Source organism: Halichoerus grypus, chromosome 6 (assembly GCF_964656455.1).
Source record: "Halichoerus grypus chromosome 6, mHalGry1.hap1.1, whole genome shotgun sequence".
NCBI lineage: Eukaryota > Metazoa > Chordata > Mammalia > Carnivora > Phocidae > Halichoerus > Halichoerus grypus.
This window is the reverse complement of record NC_135717.1, coordinates 70636938-70661721: the sequence shown is the minus strand read 5'-3', so window position 1 is coordinate 70661721 and position 24784 is coordinate 70636938. Positions and strand designations below refer to the sequence as shown.

The following is a 24784-nucleotide window of genomic DNA, read 5'->3' as shown; positions in this document are numbered from 1 at the left end:
CTCCCCCAGAAGACCAGCAGAAACCCCTGCCCACAGCACATCTCCCAACAAGAGAGTTTGGCAGGGTTTCAGTTCTAGTGGTACTATCAGGTGTCATTTAACAAACAGACCAGAGCAAGCCTTGTTAAAATTCACCACATTCTGGCCAAGGACCAAACACTGCCAACTGCAGGTGAGGACAGCCTCTTCAGATGACCGGCCTGAAGGATAGAGCAGCCAAAATACAGCAGCAAAGCGCAAGCAGCACACATCAGAGACACTCCCTGGAAGTGCCAGGCCCTGGGCACTATAAGATCTCTTCTTCATAAAGCCATTATCTCTCAGGAGCAGGTAACATAACTGGCTTTTCTAACACAGAGAAGGCAGAGACTTAAACAAAATACCAAGACAGAGGAATTCATCCCAAATGAAAGAACAAGATAAGGTCATGGCCAGAGATCTAAGTAAAACAGATATATGTAACATGCCTGATGGAGAATTTAAAACAACAGTCAAGGATACTCACTGGGCTTGAGATAAGAATGGAAGAATTCAGGGAGGCCCTTAACCCAGAGATAAGAGTTAAAAAGAAATCATTCAGAAATGAAAAATGCAATAACCAAGATTAGAAATAGACTAGATGTAATGAATACAAGGCTCGAAGAAACAGAAGAACAAATAAGTGATACAGAAGATAAAATAATGGAAAATAATGAAGCTGACAAAAGAGAGAAAGAAGAATTATGGAACATGAGAACAGAATTAGGGAACTCAGTGACTCCACCAAACATAATAACATTCATATTATGGGAGTCCCAGAAGAATAGGAGAGAGAAAAGAAGGCAGAAAATATATTTGAGGAAATAATAGCTGAAAACATCCCTAATCTGGGGAAGGAAACACAAATCCAGATCCATGAGGCACAGAGAACTCCCATCAAAATCAACAAAAGCAGGCCAACAACACCAAGACATACTGTAATTAAATTGGCAAAATATAGCGATAAAGAAAAACATCCTTAAAAAAGCAGCAAGACAGGGGTGCCTGGGTGGCTCAGTCATTAGGCGTCTGCCTTTGGCTTGGGTCGTGATCCCAGGGTCCTGGGATCAAGCCCCGCATCAGGCTCTCTGCTCAGTGGGAAGCCTGCTTCTCCCTCTCCCACTCCCTCTGCTTGGGTTCCTTCTCTCGCTGTCTCTCTCTCTGTCAAATAAATAAATAAATAAATCTTAAAAAAAAAAAAAAAAAGGCAGCAAGACAAAAGTCCCTAACTTACAAGGGAAGACCCATAGAGCAAGCAGGATATTTTTCAAAAGAAACTTGGCAAGCCAGAAGAGAGTGTCATGATATACTCTAAGTACTGAATGGGAAAAGTCTGCAGCCAGAATATTCTATCCAGCAAGGTTATCATTCAAATTAGAAGGAGAAATAAAGAGTTTCCCAGAGAAACAAAAACCAAAGGAGCTCATAACCACTAAACCAGCCCTTCAAGAGATATTATAGGGGACTCTTTGAGTGGAAAAATCTCCAGAAACACCGACTTTAGAGGTAATACAATAACACTAAATTCATATCTATCAACAATTACTCTGAATATACATAGACTAAACACTCCAATCAAAAGACAAAGGGTGTCAGAATGGATATAAAAACAAGACTTGTCTATATGCTGCCTACAAGAGACTCATTTTAGAACTAAAGACACCTGCAGATTGAAAGTGAGGGGATGGAGAAATATTTACCATGCAAATGGAGGTCGAAAGAAAGCTGGAGTAGCAATATTTATGAGACAAATTAGATTTTAAACCAAAGACTGTAACAAGAGATGAAGAAGGAAATAATAAAGGGGACTATCCGACAAGAAGATCTAAGAATTGCAAATATTTATGCCCCCAAGATGGGAGCACCCAAATATATAAAACAATTAATAACAAACATAAAGGAACTAATTGATAATAATACAATAATAATAGGGAACTTTAACACCCCATTTACATCAATGGACAGATCATCTAAGCAGAAAATCAACAAGGAAACAATGGCTTTGAATGACATACTAGACCAGATGGACTTAAGTTATATTCAGAACATTCCATCCCAAAGCAGTAAAGTATACATTCCTTTTGAGTGTACATGGGACATTCTCCAGAATAGATCACATACTAAGTCACAAATCAGGCCTCAACAAGTACAAAAAGATTGAGATCATACCATGCATATCTTCTAACTACAATGCTATAAAACTTGAAGTCAACGACAAGAAAAAATTTGGAAAGACCACAAATACGTGGAGGTTAAACAATATGCTACTAAACGATGAATGGGTCAACCAGGAAATCAAGAAGATATAAAAAAAAATTGTGGAAACAAATGAAAATGAAAACACAATGGTCCAAAACATTTGGGATGCAGCCAAAGTGGTCCTAAGAGAGAAGTATATAATAATACAGGCCTACTTCAAGAAGCAAGAAAAATCTCAAATAAATAAACTAACCTTACACCTAAACAAGCTAGAAAAAGAACAACAAATGAAGCCTAAAGTCAGCAGAAGGAGAGAAATAATAAAGATTAGAGCAGAAACAAATGCTATAGAAACTAAAAAAAATATAGAACAGATCATTGAAACCAGGAGCTGGTTCTTTGAAAAATTAATAAAATTGATAAACCCCTAGCCAAACTTATCAAAAAGAAAAGAGAAAGGACCCAAATAAATAAAATCACAAATGAGAGGAGAAATAATCACCACCACCACAAAAATACAAACAATGATAAGGGAATATTGTGAAAAACTGTATAGCAATAAGCCTGGAAGAAATGGATAAATTCCTAGAAACGTATAAACATACAAACTACCAAAATTGAAACAGGAAGAAATATAAGATTGAACAAACCAATGACCAGCAAAGAAATTGAATCAGTAATAAAAAAATCTCCTAAGAAACAAAAGTCCAGGGCCAGATGGCTTCAAATGCAAATTCTACCAAACATTTAAAGAAGAGTTAATACCTGTTCTTCTCAAATTATTCCAAAAAATAGAAAAGGAAGGAAAAATTCCAAATTCATTCTATGAGGCCAGCATTACCCTGGTACCAAAACTAGATAAAGACTCCAATAACAAAGAAAACTGCAGGCCCTGATGAACAAGGATACAAAAATTCTCAATAAAATACTAACAAACAAAATCCAACAGCACATTAAAAAATCATTCACCAAAATCAAGTGGGATTTATTCCTGGGCTGCAAGGGTGGTTCAATATTCACAAATCAATCAATGTGATACAGCACATTAACAAAAGAAAGGATAGAACATACGATCCTTTCAATAAATGCAGAAAAAGCATTTGACAAAGTACAACATCCATTGTAAAAACCCTCAACAAAGTAGGGATAGAGGGAACATACCTCAACATCATAAAAGCCATATATGAAAAACCCACAGCTAATATCATCCTTAATGGGGAAAAAATGAGAGCTTTTCTCCTACAGTCAGGAACAAGACAGGGATGTCCACTCTCACCACTGTTATTTAACATAGTACTGGAAATCCTAGCTACAGCAATCAGACAACAAAAAGAAATAAAAGTATCCAAATCAGCAAGGAAGAAATCACATTTCACTATTGGCAGATGACATGATACTCTATATAGAAAATCTGAAGACTACACCAAAAAAATTGCTAGAACTGATACACGAATTCAGTAAAGTTTCAGGATACAAAATCAACATACAGAAATCTGTTGCATTTCTACACGCCAGTAATGAAGCAGCAGAAAGAGAAATCAAGGAACCAATCCCATTTGCAACTGCACCAAAAACCATAAGATACCTAGGAATAAACCTAACCAAAGAGGTAAGAGATCTATACTCCGAAAACTATAAAACACTGATGAAAGAAATTGAACGTGACACAAAGAAATGGAAAGACATGCCACACTCATGGATAGGAAGAACAAACATTGTTAAAATGTCTATATTACCCAAATTCTACACATTTAATGCAATTCCTATCACAATACCAATAGTATTTTTCACAGAGCTGGAACAAACAATCCTAAAATTTGTATGGACCCACAAAAGACTCCAAATAGCCAAAGCAACCTTGAAAAAGAAAAGTAAAGCTGGAGGCATCACGATTCCATACTTCAAGTTATATTACAAAGCTGTAGTGATCAAGACAGTATGGTACTGGCTCAAAAACAGGCAAATAGATCAATGGCACAGAATAGAAAACCCAGAGATGAACCCAAAACTACACACATTCAATTAATCTTCAACAAAGCAGGAAAGAATATCCAATGGGAAAAAGACAGTCTTCTCAACAAACGATGCTGGGAAAACTGGACAGCAACATACAAAAGAATGAAACTGGAGTACTTTCTTATACCATACACAAAAGGACTAAAGGATTAGGATTAAAGACCTGAATGTGAGACAGGAAACCATCAAAATCCTAGAGGAGAACACAGGCAATAACCTCTTTGACATCAGCTGTAGCAACTTCTTACTAGGTATATCTCCTGAAGCAAGAGAAACAAAAGCAAAAATAAACTATTGGGACATCAAAATAAAAAGCCTCTGCACAGAGAAGGAAACAATCAACAAAACTAAAAGGTAATCTTTGCAATGGGAGAAGATATTTTCAAATGACATATCTGATGAGGGGTTTAGGATCCAAAAAAATATAAAGAAAATATAAAACTCAAAACCCAAAAAACAAATAATCCAGTTAACAAATGGGCAGAAGACATGAACAGATATTTTTCCAAAGAAGATATCCAGATGGCCAACAGACACATAAAAACATGCTCAACATCACTCATCATCAGGGAAATGCAAATCAAAACTACAATGCGGTATCTCCACGCATGTGTCAGAATAGCTAAAATTAACAACCGAGGAAACAACAGGTGTTGGCAGGATATGGAGAAAGGGAAACACTCTTGCACTGTTGGTAGGAATGCAAATTGGTATAGCCACTCTGGAAAACAGTATGGAGGTTCCTTAGAAAGTTAAAAATAGAACTACCCTACTATCCAGCAATTACACCACTAGGCATTTACCCCAAAAATACAAAAATAATAATTCAAAGGGATACATGCACCCAGATTATCAACCAACAGCCAAATTATGGAAAGAGCCCAAATGTCCATTGACTGTTGAATGGATAAAAAAGACGTGATGTGTATACACACACACACATGCACACACACACACACATACATACAAACATACATACATATGGACATACACACATACACACGATGGAATATTACTCAGCCATGAAAAAGAATGAATTCCTGCCATTTGCAATGACATGGATGGAACTACAGAATATTATGCTAAGCAAAATAAGTCAGAGAGGGGCACCTGGATGGCTCAGTTGGTTAAACATATGCCTTCAGCTCAGGTCATGATCCCAGGGTCCTGGGATTGAGCCCCACATAGTTAACCCCACATCGAGCCTGTTTCTCCCTCTCCCTCTGCTGCTCCCTCTGCTTGTGCTCTCTCACTCTCTCTCTCAAATAAATAAATAAAATCTTTTAAAAAAAATAAGAGAAAGACAAATACCATATGATTTCACTCATATGTGGAATTTAGGAAACAAAACAAATGATCATAGGGGGAATAAAGCGGAAAACCAAGAAACAGACTCAGCTATAGAGAACAAATTGAGGGTTACCAGTAAGGAGGTGGGTGGGGGAATGGGTTAAGCAGGTGATGGGGATTAAGGAGTGCACTTATTATGATGAGCACTGGGTGTTGTATGTAAGGGTTAAATCAGTAAATTGTACACTTGAAGCTAATATTAATACACTGTATGTTAACTGGAATTTTTTTAAGACTTAAAAAGAAAATATATTTGAAAACTCTAATTAATTGGAAATTTTTTTTTAATTAATTGAAATTTTAATAAATATTTGGCCTAGAAATGTCTTTTGGAATGTTTAAATTTTATGTCCGTTTTTCATAGCATTTTTTTGGTTTTAATAGCTAATATGGTAATTTAGAAAATAGCATTATTTTATTTTTTAAAGCACAGCTGTTAACTATTATTAATATCAAAAACATATTATAAAACATTTAAATAGATCTTTAATTTCTGTTCTACAATAATAAGGTTTTTTAGGTATTCTACCATTTTCAGACACTAAAATTGAACTAACCTCAGTATTCTTCAGCTTTTGTAATTCATTTTCCAGCCCCAATTTCTCCTCTAATAACACTTGAAAATCACTTTCCATTTGTTTGAATTTCTAAAAACAAATATTATAATTTTAGTAATAATGAAAAGCATACATTTCAATATAGAGAAATTATTTGGGCACTTAATTATTAAAGTAAGAAATTCTTCATTAACTCATGAAAATATGACCCATTGGTATTAATCTGCATAATGAATGATAATTGGGGCTGAAAGAGGCAAACAAACTAGAAGTACAATGAATAGAAATTTAGAAGACTATAGGGTATTATAGTTCAATATTTCAGAAGTGAAGGGTTTTTGAGTGATAATAAGGTCTAGTAAAGTCAAAGAAGACAAAGCTTCCCAGCACACATATGCATAGAAATTTCTTGAATAAACTGAGGAAGTATTGAATCTTTAAGATTATTCATCCTGACAATTTCTAGAATCTAACATTATCAAGGGCAAAGTGCAATTTCAAACTGAGAGTGCTATACTTACAGCCTCTAACAAACCTTGATCACTCACAGCTCTGAAAAACAAACCAAAAATATCTATAATGTATTATCCTTTTACATTTTTATTTTTACTTATATAACATACTTACATATTTTCTTTGAAAAAAATTAAGAATACAAACAAGGTTGAAGTACACTTTGACTACCATTCCAAAAATCCAATTCTCTCTCTAGAGATATTATCAGATTGCTGTGTATCTTTTCAGAACTTGCTTGATGCATTCATAAAATGCTACATGTACCTATTCGATTCTATAATTTTTGCTAGTGGGCTAGATGACTGTTTTGTTTTCTTTTTCACATAAATGGCATCAATGTATATATCGTCCTAAACTTATTATTTTCACTTAATCCAATGTCTGAGATCTATTTATATTAATAAATACAGATATATTTCACTCCTTTTAAGTACCACTTCTTGTTCCATAGCAGGATCTGGCAAACTTTTTCTATTAAGAGCCAGATAGGAAATATTTTAGACTTTGCAGGTCAGATGATCAATCGGTCACTACCCCAGCTCTGCAAAAGCAGCTATAGATGATAGGTAAATGAATGGGTCTGGCTAGATTTGACTCAGGGGCTGCAGTTTGCTGAACACTGCTCCAAGGTATGAGTAAACTATATTTTTGATAAATGAGTTATTTATCATAATCCAAATTTTTTTAAGCTTTAAGATATAATTAACATACCATCCAATTCATTTATTTAAAGTGTACAATTCAATGGGTTTTAATATATTCACCAACTTGAGCATCTATTTTAGCTATTAAATTTTAGAACATTTTAATTACCACAAAAAGAAACCCTGTACCCATTAACAGTCACTCCCCATTCTTCCCAGCACTGCCTCAACATTGGCAGACACTAATCTACTTTTTGTCTCTAGAGATTTGCCTATTCTGGATATTTCATTTAAATAAAAATATATTTTATTTTATTTTATTATTGAAAGCTCTTTAGCATAATGTTTTCAAGGTTCATCCATGTTGTGGCATATATCAGTGCTGTGTTCCTTTTACTGCCAAATATTATTCCATTGTATAGGTGTATACATTTTATTTATCCATTCATCAGTTTATGGGCATTTATATTGTTTCCATTTGGGGCTATTATGAATAATGCTACTATGAATATCCATGGACAAGTTTTTGCTTATATATGTTTTCGATCACTCAGGTATAAACCTAGGAACAGAATTTCTGGGTCATATGTTGACTTTGTATTTAACATTTTGAAGAACTGACAAACTCGTTTCCATAGCAGACACACCACTTCAATTCCACCAGCAATGTATGAGGGTCCCAATTCCTCTGCATCCTTGCCAACAATTGTTATTGTCATCTTTTTTTTCTTACAGCCATCCTAATGGGTGTGAAGTGGTATATCACTGCAGTTTTGATTTGAAATTCCCTAATGACAATGATATTGAATATCATTTCATGTGCTTATTGACCATTGGTATATCTTGCTTCAGAAAATGTCTATTCAGATTATTTGCCCATTTTTAATTTGGGTTATTTATCTTTTTATTATTGAGGCATAAGAGTTCTTTATATATTCTAGATACAAGTCCCTTATCAAATAGATGATTTGTGAATAGTTCTTGCATTCTGAGTTACCTTTTCACACTCTTGATTTATCATTTGCAGTACAAAAGCTTTTAATTTTATGCAAGTCAACTTATCTATTTTCTTTTCTTTTGTTGGTTGTGCTTTTGGTGTCCTATTTAAGAAGCCATTACCTTACTCAAGGCCACAAAGATTTATTCCTATGTTTATTCTAAAAGGTTTATAGTTCTAGCTCTTAAATTTAGGTCTTTGGTAATTTTTGAGTTAGTTCTAGTGGATAGCATGAAGGAAGGATGCAACTTCATTCTTTTGCATATGGACATCCAGTTGTCGAAATATCAGTTATTAAAAAGACTATTCTTTCCACAAATGATATATCCAATAAAAGGTTAATATCCAAAATATATAAAGAATTTACAGAAGTCAACACCAAAAAACCCCACAATCTGATTTTTAAATGGGCAAAGGACATGAATCGACATTTTTCCAAAGACATACACACAGCAAACAGACAAATGAAAAGATACTCAATATCACTAATCATTGGGGAAATGCAAATCAAAACCATGATAAGATATCACCTCCCACCCTCTATAATGGCTAAAATAAAAAACACAAGAAATAAGCGTTGGTAAGGATATGGAGAAAAAGAAACCCTTGTGAACTTTTGGTGGGAATACAAAGTGTTGCAGCCACTGTGGAAAACAGTATGGAGGTTCCTTAAAAAAAATAAACAATAGCACTGCCTTACAAATCCAGTAATCACACTACTGGGAATTTAATGAAAGAATACAAGAACACTAATTCGGAAGGATAGATGCACCCCTACATTTATTGCAGCACTATTTACAATAGCCAAACTATGGAAGCAGCCAAAGTGTCCATCAATAGATGAATTGATAAAGAAGATATACAGATATAGATGATATAGATATAGATGGATATACACACACATTCAACGGAGTATTTATTCAGCCATATGAAGAATGAAATGTTGCTATTTGCAACAACATGGATCTAGAGGGTACAATGCTAACTGAAATATGTCAGAGAAAGACAGGTATCATATGATTTCACTCATATGTGGAGTTTCTTGTTTTCTTTTTTTTTTTTTAAGATTTTATTTATTTATTTGACACAGAGAGAGATAGCGAGAGCAGGAACACAAGCAGGGGGAGTGGGAGAGGGAGAAGCAGGCTTCCCGCTGAGCAGGGAGCCCGATGTGGGGCTCGATCCCAGGACCCCGGGATCATGACCTGAGCCGAAGGCAGACACTTAACGACTGAGCCACCCAGGCGCCCCCATATGTGGAGTTTAAGAAAACAAATGAACAAAGGAAAAAAGGGAGAGAGACAACCCAAGAAACAGACTCTTAAATATAGAGAACAAACTGGTGGTTACCAGAGGAGAGGTGGGTGGGTGGATGGATGAAATAGATAAAGGGGTTTAAGAATACACCAAGTAATGTATAGAATTGTTGAATCATCTTATACACCTCTGAAACTAATATGAGACTCTTTTAATTATACTTGAATAAAAAATAAAAATTTTTTTTTAAAAAAGACTCTTCTTTTCTCCACTGAATTGTGTTGGCCTCCCTGTTAAAAATCAATTGACCATAAATTTAAGGGTTTATTTCTGGACATTCTATTTTATTCCACTGATGTATATAGGTCTAACCTTATGCCAGTACCACATTGTCTTGATTACTACAGCCTTGTATTAAGTTTTAAAATTAGTTAAATGTAAAAAATAATAATAAAAAAATAATTAATTAAATGTGAGTCCTCCAACTTTGTTCTTCTTAAGATTTCTTTGGCTATTCTGGATTCCTTGCATTTGTACATGAATTTTCAGATCAGCTTGTCAGTTCATCAAAAAGAAAGTTGAGATTTTGACAGATTGCATTGAATCTGTAGATCAATTGGAGGAGCACTGCCATCTCAAGATTATTAAATCTAATAGCCCATGAAAATGGAATGTCTATCCATTTAATTAGGTCTTCTTTAAGTTCTTTCAATGTTTTGCAGTTTTCAGTGCACAGGTCTTACACTATTTTTGTTAAATTCTTTCTTGTTGTCTGTGATGTTATTTTAAATGGAATTGTTTTATTTCATTTGTGGAATGTTCATCACAGTGTACTAGTTTCTTAAGGCTGCTGTAAAAAAAATATCACAATCTGGGTAACTTAAAACAAAAATTTATGCTCTTACAGTTCTGGAGACTATAAATCTAAAATTAAGTTGTTAGAGCCATGCTCCCTCTGAAACTTCTAAAGGAGAATCCCTGTTTGCCTCTTCTAGCTTCTAGTAGTCCCTGGTATCCTTTGGATTGTAGTAGCATAAATCCAATCTCTGCCTCCATAACTTCTTCCCTCTTTGTGTACTGTCTTCTCCAATTATTACAAGGATACCAGTCATATTGGAATAAGGACCAATCCTATCCCAGTATGACCTCATCTTAACTAATTACATCTACAATGACCCTATTTGAAAATAAGTTCATTATGAGATACTAGGAGTTAGAGCTTCAACATAACTCTTTGGGGAACACAATTCAACCTGTAACAATTAGTGTATAGAAATACAATTGATTTTTATTTATAAATATTGTATGCAGCAAAATGTGAATTTATTTATTTCTTCATATATATTTTAGTGGATCCCTTAAGATTTTCTGTATACAAGATCATGACATCTACAAAAAGAGGTAGTTTTACTTCTTCCTTTCCAATATGAAAACCTTTCCTTTTTTTTTTAATTTTATTATGTTATGCTAATCACCATACATTACATCATTAGTTTTGGATGTAGTGTTCCATGATTGTTTCCGTATAACACCTAGTGCTCCATTCATTACATGCCCTCTTTAATACCCATCATCGGGGAACCCATCTCCCCACCCCCCTCCCCTCTAGAACCCTCACTTTGTTTCTCAGAGTCTACAGTCTCTCATGGTTCGTCTCCCCCTGAGGCGGTGGAAAGAGAGAGAGAGGCCTAGAATATATATTAGAGCAAATCGTAGCTGAGAACTTCCCTAATCTGGGGAATGAAACAAACATTCACGTCCAAGAGGCAGAGAGGACCCCTCCCAAGATCAAGGAAAACAGACCAATGCCCCGGCATGTAATAGTAAAACTCGCAAATCTTAGAACCAAGGAAACCATCTTAAGGGCAGTTAGGGGGAAGAGATTCCTTAGATACAGAGGGAGGAACATCAGAATAATGTCAGACTTATCCACAGAGACCTGGCAAGCCAGAAGGGCCTGGCAAGACATATTCAGGGTACTAAATGAGAAGAACATGCAGCCAAGAATACTTTATCCAGCAAGGCCATCATTTAGAATGGATGGAGAGATGCAGAGCTTCCAAGCCCAGCAGAAACTGAAAGAATATGTGACCACTAAGCCGGCCCTGCAAGAAATATTAAGGGGGGTTCTATAAAAGGAGAAAGCCCCCAAGAGTGATAGAGAACAGAAATTTATGGAGATAATCTATAGAAACAAGGACTTCACTGGCAACATGATCACAATAAATTCATATCTTTCAATAATCACTCTCAACCTGAACAGCCTAAATGCTCCCATAACACGGCACAGGGTTGCAGGTTGGATAAAAAGACAGGACCCATCCATATGCTGTCTACAAGAGACTTATTTTGAACCTAAAGATACACCCAGACTGAAAGTGAAAGGATGGAGATCCATCTACCATGCCAACAGACCTCAAAAGAAAGCTGGGGTAGCAATTCTTGTATCAGACAAATTAGATTTTAAGCTAAAGACTGTAGTTAGAGATACAGACAACACTATATCATTCTTAAAGGGTCTATCCAACAAGAACAATTGTAAATATCAATGCCCCCAACATGGGAGCAGGCAAACACATAAGCTTGGGTTGTGGTCAATCTGGAAACACGTTCAGAGGAATAGGTATTGAGGAGAAAAAAGATGGCAGAGAGGTAGGGAACCCTATTCCAACCGGCCCCCTTCTCTCTAGGAATTCTAGTACTATCTTGAACAATATAGAGTCAAAATAGTTATATTGATAAGCAAAATAAAGAGTCATATTGATAACAATACATTAATTGTAGGAGACGTCAATACTCCACTCTCAGCAATAGACAGATCATCTAAGCAGAATATCAACAAAGAAACAAGAACTTTGAATGACACACTGGACCAGATGGACCTCATAGATTTACACAGAACATTCCACCCTAAAACAACAGAATACTCATTCTTCTCAAGTGCACATGGAACTTTCTCCAGAATAGACCACATACTGCGTCACAAATCAGGTCTCAATCAATACCGAAAGACTGAGATTATTCCTTGCATCTTCTCAGACCATAATGCTTTAAAACTGGAACTCAATCACAAGAAAAAATTTGGAAGAAATTCAAACACTTGGAAGCTAAAGACCACTCTGCTCAAGAATGTTTGGGTCAACCAGGAAATCAAAGAAGAACTTAAACAATTCATGGAAACCAATGAGAACAAAAACACATCAGTCCAAAACCTATGGGATACTGCAAAGGCGGTCCTAAGGGGGAAATACATAGCCATCCAAGCCTCACTCAAAAAAAAAAAAAAGAAAAAAAGAAAAATCCCGAAATCACCAACTAACTCTACACCTTAAAGAACTAGAGAAAAAGCAACAAACGATGCCTAAGCCATGCATTAGAAGAGACATAATTAAGATTAGAACAGAGATCAATGAATTAGAAACCAGAAACACAGTAGATCAGATCAACGAAACCAGAAGCTGGTTCTTTGAAAGAATTAATAATATCGATAAACCACTGGCCAGACTTATCCAAAAGAAAAGAGAAAGGACCCAAATTAATAAAATTATGAATGAAAGGGGAGAGATCACGACTAACACCAAGGAAATAGAAACAATTATTAGAAATTGGGCGTCTGGGTGGCTCAGTTGGTTAAGCGACTGCCTTCGGCTCAGGTCATGATCCTGGAGTCCCGGGATCGAGTCCCGCATTGGGCTCCCTGCTCAGCAGGGAGTCTGCTTCTCCCTCTCCCGTACCCCCCTCTTGTGCTCTCTCTCTCAAATAAATAAAATATTAAAAAAAAAAAAAAAAGAAATTATTATCAACAACTATATGCCAATAAATTGAGCAACCTGGAAGGAATGGATGCCTTCCTTGACACCTATAAACTACCAAGACTGAAACAGGAAGAAATTCACAACATGAATAACGAGATTAAAGCAGTGATCAAAAACCTCCCCAAAAAACAAGAGTCCAGGACCTGATGGATTCCCTGGGGAATTCTACCAAACATTCAAAGAAGAAATAATACCTATTCTCCTGAAGCTGTTTCAAAAAAATAGAAACAGAAGCAAAGCTTCCAGACTCATTGTATGAGGCCAGCATTACCTTAATCCCCAAACCAGGCAAAGACTCCATCAAAAGGAGAATTTCAGACCAATATCCCTGATGAATATGGATTCCAAAATCCTCAACAAAATCCTAGCTAATAGGATCCAACAATACATTAAAAGAATCATCCACCACGGCCAAGTGGGATTTATACCCGGGATGCAAGGGTGGTTCAACATTCACAAATCACTCATTGTGATAGAACACATTAATAAGAGGAGAGAGAAGAACCATATGTTCCTCTCAATTGATGCAGAAAAAAACATTTGACAAAATACAGCATCCTTTCCTGATTAAAACTCTTCAGAGTATAGGGATAGAGGGGACCTTCCTCACGTTCATAAAAACCATCAATGAAAAACCCACATTGAATATCATCCTCAATGGGGAAAAGCTGAGAGCCTTTCCCTTAAGATCAGAAACACAACAAGGATGCCCACTCTGGTCACTATTGTTCAACATTGTATTAGAAGTCCTAGCAACAGCAATCAGACAACAAAAAGAAACAAAAGGTATTCAAATTGGCAAAGAAAAAGCCAAATTCTCCCTCTTCGCAAATGACATGATACTTTACGTGGAAAATCCAAAAGACTCCACCCCCAAATTACTAGAATTCATACAGCAACTCAGTAATGTGGCAGGATACAAAATCAATGCACAGAAATCAGTTGCTTTCTTATACACTATCAATGCAACTGTAGAAAAATTAGAGAAATGATTCCATTTACAATAGCACCAAAAACCATACGATACCTTGGAATAAACCTAACCAAAGAGGTAAAGGATTTATACTCTAGGAACTACAGAACACTCATGAAAGAAATTGAAGAAGACACAAAAAGATGGAAAAACATTCCATCCTCATGGATCAGAAGAATAAACATTGTTAAAATGTCTATGCTACCCAGAGCAATCTATACCTTCAATGCCATCCCAATCAAAATTCCAATGACATTTTGCAAAGTGCTGGAACAAACAATCCTAAAATTTGTATGGAATCAAAAAAGATCCAGAATCGCCAAGGAAATGTTGAAAAAGGAAAATAAAGCTGGGGGCATCATGTTGCCCGATTTCAAGCTATATTACAAAGCAGTGATCACCAAGACAGCATGGTACTGGCACAAAAACAGACATATAGACCAATGGAACAGAATAGAGAGCCCAGATATGGACCCTCAACTCTATGGTCAAATAATCTTTGACAAAGCAGGAAAAAATATGCAATGGAAAAATACAGTCTCTTCAATAAATGGTGCTCGGAAAATTGGACAGCTTTATACAGAAGAATGAAACTCGACCATTCTCTAACACCATTCACAAAGATAAACTCAAAATGGATGAAAGACCTCAATGTGAGACAGGAATCCATCAAAATCCTAGAGGAGAACATAGGCAGTAACTTCTTTGCAATTGGCCACAGCAACTTCTTTCAAGATACATCTCCAAAGGCTAGTGAAACAAAAGCAAAAATGAACTTTTGGGACTTCATCAAGATAAAAAGCTTCTGCACAGCAAAGGAAACAGTCAACAAAACAAACAGGCAACCCACAGAATGGGAGAAGATATTTGCAATGACACTACAGACAAAGGGCTGATTTCCAAGATCTATAAAGAACTTCTCAAACTCAACACCCAAAAAACAAATAATCAAGTCCAAAAATGGGCAGAAGACAGGAACAGACATTTCTCCAAAGAAGACATACAAATGGCTAACAGACACATGAAAAAATGTTCATCATCATTAGCCATCAGGGAAATTCAAGTCAAAACCACATTGAGATACCACCTTATACCAGTTAGAATGGCAAAAATTGACAAGGCAAGAAACACCAAATGTTGGAGAGGTTGTGGGGAAAGGGGGACCCTCTTACACTGTTGGTAGAAATGCAAGTTGGTACAGCCACTTTGGAAAACAGTGTGGAAGTTCCTCAAAAAATTAAAAATAGAGCTACCCTATGGCCCAGCAATTGCACTCCTGGGTATTTACCCCAAAGACACAGATGTAGTGAAAAGAAGGGCCATATGCACCCCAGTGTTCATAGCAGCAATGTCCGCAATAGCCAAACTGTGGAAAGAGCTGAGATGGCCTTCAACAGCTGGATGGATAAAGAAGATGTGGTCCATATATACAATGAGATACTACTCAACCATCAGAAAGGATGAATACCCCTCTTTTACATCAACATGGATGGGATTGGAAGTGATTATGCTAAGTGAAATAAGTCAAGCAGAGAGAGTCAATTATCATATGGTTTCACTTATTTGTGGAACATAAGCAATAGCATGGAGGACATTAGGAGAAGGAAGGGAAAAACAAAGTGGGGAGAATCGGAGGGGGAGATGAACCACGAGAGACTATGGACTCTGAGAAACAAACTGAGGGTTTTAGAGGGGAGAGGTTGGGGGGATGGGTTAGCCCGGTGATGGGTATTAAGGCAGGCACGTACTGCATGAAGCACTGGGTGTTATTCGAAAACAATGAATCATGGAACACTACATCAAAAACTAATGATGTACTGTATGGGGACTAACATAACATAATAAAATGAAATTTAAACAAAAAATTTTAAAAAGTAAAAAAAGAAAAAGTATTAGTTCTTTCTTAAATGTTTGGTAGAATTCCCCTGGAAAGCCATCCAGGCCTGGACTCTTGTTTATTGGGTGGTTTTTTATTACTGCTACTGCTTCAATTTCCTTGCTGGTTATGGGTCTGTTCAGATTTTCTATTTCTTCCTTTTTCAGTTTTGGTGTTGGTCATGATCTCTCCTCTTTCATTCATAATTTTATTTATTTGGCTCCTTTCTCTTTTCTTTTTGGTAGGTATGGATAGAGGTTTATTGATCTTATTAATTCTTTCAAAGAACCAGCTTCTAGTTTCATTGACCTGTTCTGCTCTTTTGGTTTCTATTTCATTGATTTCAAAGTTCTAATCTTTATTATTTCTCTCCATCTGCTTGGTTTAGGCTCTATTTGCTGTTCTTTCTCCAGCTCCTTTAGGTGTAAGTTTAGCTTGTGCATTTAAGTGTTTTCCAATTCTTTGAGAAAGGCTTGTATTCTATGTACTTCCCTCTTAGGACCGCCTTTGCTGTATCCCAAAGGTTTTGAACAGTTGTGTTTTCATTTTCATTTCTTTCCTTGAATTTTTGTAATTCTTCTTTAATTTCCCTATTGACCCATTCATTCATTAGTAGGATGCTCTTTATTCTCCAAATGTTTGAGTTCCTTCTAAATCTTCTCTTGTGATTGAGTTCAAGTTTCAATGCATTTGTGATCTGAAAATATGCAGGGAATAATCCCAATGTTTGGGTATCAGCTAAGACCTGATTTGTGACCTAGGATGTGATCTATTCTGGAGAATGTTCCATGTCCACTCAAGAAGAATGTGAATTCTGTTGTTTTAGGATGGAATGCTCTGTATATATCTGTGAAGTCCATCTGGCCCAGGGTGTCATTCAAAGCCCTTGTTTCCTTGTTGTTCTTCCAGGGTGTCATTCAAAGCCCTTGTTGCTGTGAGTGGGGTGAAGTCCCCTAGTATTATTGTATTATTATCTATGTTTTTCTTTAATTTTATTATTAATTGGTTTATATAATTGGCTGCTCCCAAGTTAAAGAGCATAAATATTTATAATTGTTACACTCTTGTAGGATAGACCCTTTAATTATGACACTATACCATAGTGTCATAGTGTCATCTCTTATTACAGTCTTTGGTTTAAAATCTAATTTGTCTGATATAAGGATTGCCACCCCAACTTTCTTTTGATGTCCTTTAGCATGATAAATGGTTTTTCCACCCCCTCACTTTCAATCTGGGGGTGTCTTTAGGTCTGAAATGAGTCTCTTGTGGACAGCATATAGGTAGGTCTTGCTTATCCAAACTGATACCCTGTGTCTTTTGTTTGGAGCATTTAGCCCATTTACATTCAGAGTAACTATTGAAGGATATGAATTTAGTGCTATTGTATTACCTGTAAAGTCCCTGTTTCTGTAGATTATCTCTGTTTCTTTCTGGTTACTGTTACTTTCGGACTCTCTCTTCACTTACAGGACCTCCCTTAATATTTCTCACAGGGCTGGTTTTAGTGATCACAGATTCTTTTAGTTTCTGTTTGTCCTGGAAGCTCTTTATCTCTCCTTCCATTCTGAATGACGCTGGATAAAGTATTCTTGGCTGTATGTTTTTCTCATTTAGTACCCTGAATATATCATGCCAGCCCTTTCTGGCCTGCCAGGTCTCTGTGGATAGGTCTGCTGCCAGTTCCTACCCCTATAGGTTAAAGAGTTCTTGTCTTGAGCTGCTTTCAGGATTTTCTCTTTATCTCTGAAATGTGCAAGCTTCACTATTTTATGTCGGGGTCTTAAACTATTTTTATTCATTTTGAGGGGGTTCTCTCTACCTCCTGGACTTGAATACCCGTTTCCTTCCCCAAATTAGGGAAGTTCTCAGCTATGATTTGCTCAAATATACCTTCTGTCTCTCTCTCTTTCTTCTTCCTCTGGGACCCCAATAATTATTTTGCTTTATGGTATTGCTGATTTCTCGAAGCCTCCCCTCATGGTCTATTAGTTGTTCTTCTCTCTTTTCCTTAGCTTCCTTCCTTTCCATCAACTTGTCTTCTATGTCACTGACTCTCTCTTCTGCTTCATTTACCCTAGCTGTTAGAACATCCATTTTAGACTGCATATCAGTTAAGCCATTTTAAATTTCAGCCTGATTAGATTTTATATCTGCACTAAGGGATACTCTGGTGTCTTTTATGCTTTTTTCAAGCCCAGGTAGTAACTTTATAATCATTATCCTGAATTCCGGCTCTGACAGTTTACTTATATCCATATTGATTAGATTAGTGGCAGAGAGTATTACCTCTGGTTCTTTGTTTTGTTATGAATTCCTCCTTCTAGTCATTTTGCCCAGAGCAGAAATAGATGAATGAGAGAACAAAATCAAAAATATCAACCACGACCCAAGAGAAGTACACACTAGACAAATCCAAGAGATCAGAAACCAAAAAAGAAAAGAAAAAAAGGGAGAAAAGAGAGAATATAATCTCACAGGTGGGCAAAACTGGGTAATCCACTTGGTCCTGGGTATATTTCGGTCTGTTAGAAGACACTAAATCCCAAAATTGTAAAGAAAGCAAAATTTATATATATATATACAAAAATAAAATTGAATACAGTGAACAGAAGCCAAAAATGAAGAATATATCTATAAAATGTAAATGTAAAAATGAAAATTAAAAAAAGACTTAAAAACAAAGAGTTGATAAAATAAGAAACTAGTTGAAAAGGAGAAGAAAAAGAAAATTTTAAACCGAAAGACTAAAGACTCATGTGAAAAAGCCTCCAATTTTTTATACTATTTTCCCCTAGCACAGGAATTTTAAACTTGGTATTTGCCTGGGGATCCTGCTGGTCTTCTGGGGGAGGGGCCAGTTGCACTGATTCTCAGGTGTCTTTGCCTGGGCAGAGTTGCACTGCCCCTTACCAGGGGCCTGGGCTCAGTGTATGCTGCTTTGGGTTGTACTATGTGGCTTTTGTTCCCTGAAGGCTTTTTCTACCACTTTAGAGGATGGGAAAAAAAAGTAAAAAATGGTGGTGCCCCAATCTCCAGTCCTGGAGCTGAAAGGTCCTGGCCCCCACTCCTCAGTGCACCCTCGGGGAAAGGCAGTCAATCCCTTTCATGTGGGCCAAACTCCCCAGACTCCTGTGGTGCGCACCCACACCAATCCTCCCAGGGGAGGCAGGGGTGTCTCACCACCACCCTGCTGCTTGCTGGGCCCCTTCTCAGGGAGCATTTGCCCAATTGTGCATGCACTCCCGCTGCTCCTCCAGGGGGGAAGGAGCTGGATTTCACAGTGGTTGTCACTTGCTGGGCCCCTACTCTGACAGCAGTCCTCAACAGTGCTGTGGTTCGCAGTTTATGGCAACATCTAGCTGAGAGGCCACTCGGGGGCTCACTAATTGTAGCCGGCTTCCCTGCTCCAATGCTTGGAAACTCTGCCACATTTAGGCCCCCCCTTTCTTTATGAGACCCTGGGGATCCTGAGACCACACTGTCCCACCTAGGATTCCACCCCGTTTCACCACCTGAACACCTTTCAGGCAGGGTCATTCCTCACAGGGGCAGACTTCTAAAAGTTCCGATTTTGTGCTCCACTGCCAAATCACTTTCTGGTAGCCTGCTGACAGAGGCTCCCTCCCCCCATGATTTTTCTTCCAATATATCCCCTCAGATTCACATCTCCACACCTCCTACCTTGCAAAAAGTGGTCACTTTTCTATTTGTAGAATTGCAGCAATCCTTTTCTTACATCTCAGGTTGAATTCACAGGTGCTCAGAATGATTTGATAGCTATCTAGCTAATTCAAGGTACCAGATGAAATGCGGGTGTCCTACTCTTCCACCATCTTCCCTCCCTCCTAGTTCTGAGGTTATTAAATCTTAAAACTGCACTAAGCCTTTTGTCACACCCTATCTTTATTTTAACAGAATTTTCAAGGATGTAACCGTAACAAGTTGTATAAAGAGGCATCAATGGAGACCCTAAGTTCCCAGTATCACATGCCAAAGTAATGGGTGAGGCAGATGACCATTAGCACTTAAAAAAAAAAAAAAGCAGGCAGCCAAGAAAGAGCACTAAAACCTTTCACTGATATGGACAGTATAAAAAGGGTCAGGAAAGAAGATTTAGAAAGAGTATTTCTCTGCAGAGAGCTATTGGGTGCCTTGAGCCATATACAAACCCTTAAGGGAGAGGAGGATATGCTTGCCCTGATCTCAAGCCTAGTGAGAGGCATTTTAAGGAGAATACTCAGAAAATTTGGTGTTACCTGTAGTTATGGAGAAGGAAGCCAGTGACAGTCAAGTAAGACTTTTCCTGTATACCTTACACCTTTATTCCCTCTCTTCCCAAACACATGGAGAACAGAAACTACAACTAGTTAGTTGGAAAGGAGGTAATGAAAGAGAAAAGCCAATCATAACCCTTAGCAGTTTTCAGCTGGTATACTAGGTAGGAGGAAAAGGAAATTTTAACTTAGAATAAAAATTAAAATATTGACTGTAGTATTTGACAAGGAATTTTAATTTCCCAATTAGGAAAGTGCTTCTAAATTAAATTTAAATTAATTATTATCTGAGAGTAATCAAAAAAGTCATGATTTACCCTAGTTTTTATCCAGGAGCAGGGGGGAAATAAGCTTCAATTAGCAAATATAAATGAACCAAAAGTGTCCAAATAAAAGTTGATTTGTGATTTCATTCTACAGGACATGCTTTTTCAACATGCAAGTTTTTTACTAATTTAATCTTAGTCACCTGAAAGAACTGTGGGTAATTCACAGTGACTATTCTAGGTACCTCATATAAATGAAATCATATAACTTTGTCTTCTTGTGACTGCCTTATTTTACTTAGCATAATATCTTCAAGGTTCATTCATGTTGTACCATATCTCAGAATTTCCTTCCTTTTTAATACTAAATAATATTCCATTGTATGTATGTATCACATTTTCTTTATCTACTTATCTGTTTTTGGACACTTGGGTTGCCTCCACCCTTTCGTATTGTAAATAAGGCTACAGTAAACATGAGTGTCTTTGAGACCCTGATTTCAATTTTGCAGGGTATCTAACCAGAAATGAAATTACTGGATCATATGGTAATTACATTTTTAATTTTTTGAGAAACTGACATACTGTTTTCCATTGTGGCTATACAATTTTATATTCTGCATGATTATAATTTTAAAATTACCATATCACAAAAATTGACAGAAGAACACTAAAGTTTTTTAACAGTGGTCTTATTTATGTTTCCAATTTTTCTAAAATACATGTCTACTCATTTTCATAATTAAGAAAAGGAGTTATTTTAAAAGCTTACCTCTCCAACATATTTGACTGTTTTTCAAATATTTTCAACATGACATCCAATCGCTTCCTCAGGGAATAAGCAGTTTCTATCATGAAGAAAAAGGAAAAAATGTAAAGGTATTACAAATGGCTAAAACTATACCTCTATGCTGATATAACTCACCGCTATATGTGTGAGAACTAGTGAACATAACGAGGAGACAGTACTCAAGGAACAAATGCTTATGATAAATATAGTTACCATTTTATTAAAGTCCCGTTATGTCACTATGCTACTTTACCATTCTCTTAATCCTCAAAATAACCCCCAAAAAAGATATTGTCACCATTTTGAAATAAATAAATTGAGTCTTAGAAAGGTTCTATAACTTGATCAAAACTATGCATCTAGTAAGTGACAAAACTGGATTGAGGTCAGTATGTGTGACCTCCTTATAACATTGCATATAAGAGGACTCTAAGATGTTAAGAGAAAACTGCTTTGGTTGCTGCTGCTAAGTCAATAAAGTCTATGTGAAGATCCAACAATCGATTAAGTTTTCCACCTGAATCAAATCACCAAAAGGTTAACTAAAATGCTACTTAAAAGGAAAGCAACATAGGGGTGCCTGGGTGGCTCAGTTAAGCGACTGCCTTCAGCTCAGGTCATGATCCCAGGGTCCTGGGATCGAGTCCTGCATTGGGCTCCTTGCTCAGCAGGGAGCCTGCTTCTCCCTATTCCTGCCACTCCCCACTGCTTGTGCTCTCTCTCTCTCTCTCTCTGGCAAATAAATAAATAAAATCTTAAAAAAAAAAAAAAAAAGGAAACCAACATAATGAGAATCCATTGTAATCAATGAAGTCTCAGGGTTATAACACAAGATTCTTCAATCTTGTAACACAAAAAGTATATGACAGAAGACAAACTTCATTAAGTTTGATGCTAGATAAACCAAACATGGAATGTACAAAGATAATGTTAAATAAGATGGAAGTAGTCCACAGTTCCTAAATATCAATTATATTTTTTTCTATTCCACATGTCAAAATAGTGATATAGAGAAATATGATAAATGTTTAGGCACTGAGAAGAGAAAGGAAGAGGATAGAAATCAGCTGAGCTTTAACGAATGGATAGAGTTTTATTAGAGAAAAACAGCAAAATCATAAATAAAGACAGGAAATTAGAAATGTACAACATATATCAAGGGAACCAAATAAGTAAACATGATTTCATGGGTCATGAGATCAAGGCCCAAGTTGGGCTCCCTGGGCAGCGGGGAGTCTGCTTGAGATTCTCTCTCTACCTCTGCCCCCTCCCCTCACTCATGCTTTCTCTCTCTCCCTCAAATTAATAAATAAAATCTTTTAAAAATAAATTAAGTATATAAAGAAACGAAGTAAACTAGAGGCTTTGCTTTAGGAGAGTGAATACTCCTTAAACATTCAAAATGTGTATTAAAAGGAGTCATCTTTAGAAAAATCAAATTTAGAATTTTTTATAGGCAAGAGAGAATACTTAAAATGCGTAAAATATGAGGCACCTGGGTGGTTCAGTCAGTTAAGTGTCTGCCTTCAGCTCAGGTCATGATCTTGGGATCCTGGGATCAAGCCCTGCATCAGGGTCCCTGCTCAAGGGGAAGTCTGTTTCTCTCTCTCCCTCTGCCCTCCCACCCCTCGTTCACACTTTCTCTCAAATAATTAGTCTTATAAATAATAATAAATAAATAAATAATAAATAAATAAAATATTATACCATATCAAATTAAGATTAATTTGATAATAGCATAGGGCATCATTTAAAATTATGCCCTGGATTTGGTAAAGGATTACAAAGAATATCAACTGTTATTTCTGTCACAATTTGAAAGTACAGTTCACAGAAGGCAGAAAAGGCCCTGCTATGGGACCAATATTCGTCTGTTGAAACCCTAATCTCCAATATGATGGTACTTGGAGACGGGGCCCTTCAGAGGTAATTAAATCATTAGGCACATGAGATACAAGAGACAGGAGAGAGACTACTTCCTTTCTCTATTTTCCATCATCTGAGGATAATCTGCAAACCAGGAAGAAGGCTCTCAGAAGAACTGACCATGCTGGAACCCTGATCTCAGACTGCTCAGCCTTCAGAATCATTAGAAATAAATTTCTGTTGTGTATGTCACCCAATCTGTGGTATTTTGTTATGGCAGCCTAAACTGACTAACACAGGCCTCCATCTGTGATGCCACTAATTTAGGAATTTCAACTCAGTATCATAGAACGTATAGATAGAAACATTATACTTCCATTACCAGGTGGAATAGTTTGAGGAATCAACCAATTGTTCTTCCTCAAATTCTCATTATGAATAATTTGAAAACCAAAAAATAAAAGAGATCAGGAAACCCATTTATTTTTTTTCTTTTATTATGTTATGTTAATCACCATACATTACATCATTAGTTTTTGATGTAGTGTTCCATGATTCATTGTTTGCATGTAATACCCAGTGCTCCATGCAGTACGTGCCCTCTTTAATACCCATCACCAGGCTAACCCATCCCCCCACCCCCCTCCCCTCTAGAACCCTCAGTTTGTTTCTCAGAGTCCGTAGTCTCTCATGGTTCGTCTCCCCCTCTAATTTCCCCCCTTTCATTTTTTAAGATTTTTTTATTTTTAAGTAATCTCTACACCCAAGGTAGGGCTCAAACCCACAACCCCGAAATCAAGAGTCACATGCTACTGACTGAGCCAACCAGGTGCCCCCATTATTCTTACTGAAATGTTCTGGTGAAGATCCTCTTCCTGAGAAGAGTACCCCTGGTTACTAAAGTGGCCTATGAAGTAATTTTGAAGTAGCTAAAATGGGAAAGGGAGATTTAGCTGCATATTGTGGGGGAATGTGGACCTCTTTTATCTCTTTTATAGAAACTGCAGTATTTTATTAATTGATAAAAATTATTAATAATTAATGCATATTACTTATCAGTTGACAGGTTTTCTTTTCCCTGGAAAAGGTCTGAGAAACAGCTAACATGTAGGATTCATGCACATAGATGGATTATAAAAATGGGACAAAATGTATATAAAATGCTTTTATCTTGCTTTATCCCCTTAAATGTCAAGGAAAATGTTTCTAAGCAGTTTATGTAAAGTTATTCTTTTTAAAAGCTACACAACATTCCATTGCTATGAATTGACCATAATTCATTTAGTCAGTCCTAAAATGCATGTTGTTTCCATGGTTTTGCTTATAGAAATATACTAAGAGTATTACTGCTTGTAGAAACAGAAATA

The 24784-nt window shown here is 36.6% G+C and overlaps 1 protein-coding gene across 1 annotated transcript in view; it reads right to left on the bottom strand.

Moving 5' to 3' along the window:
• Window positions 1-24784, bottom strand: part of CCDC7 (coiled-coil domain containing 7) — a 195535-nt gene that overhangs the window by 77778 nt on the left and 92973 nt on the right. The window contains exons 10-12 of the mRNA XM_078074143.1: window positions 21534-21609; window positions 6662-6692; window positions 6141-6230 (exon numbers count right to left, since the gene is read on the bottom strand). Coding sequence (XP_077930269.1) covers window positions 6141-6230; window positions 6662-6692; window positions 21534-21609 — 197 coding nt within the window. The remainder of the gene's footprint in view (window positions 1-6140; window positions 6231-6661; window positions 6693-21533; window positions 21610-24784) is intronic.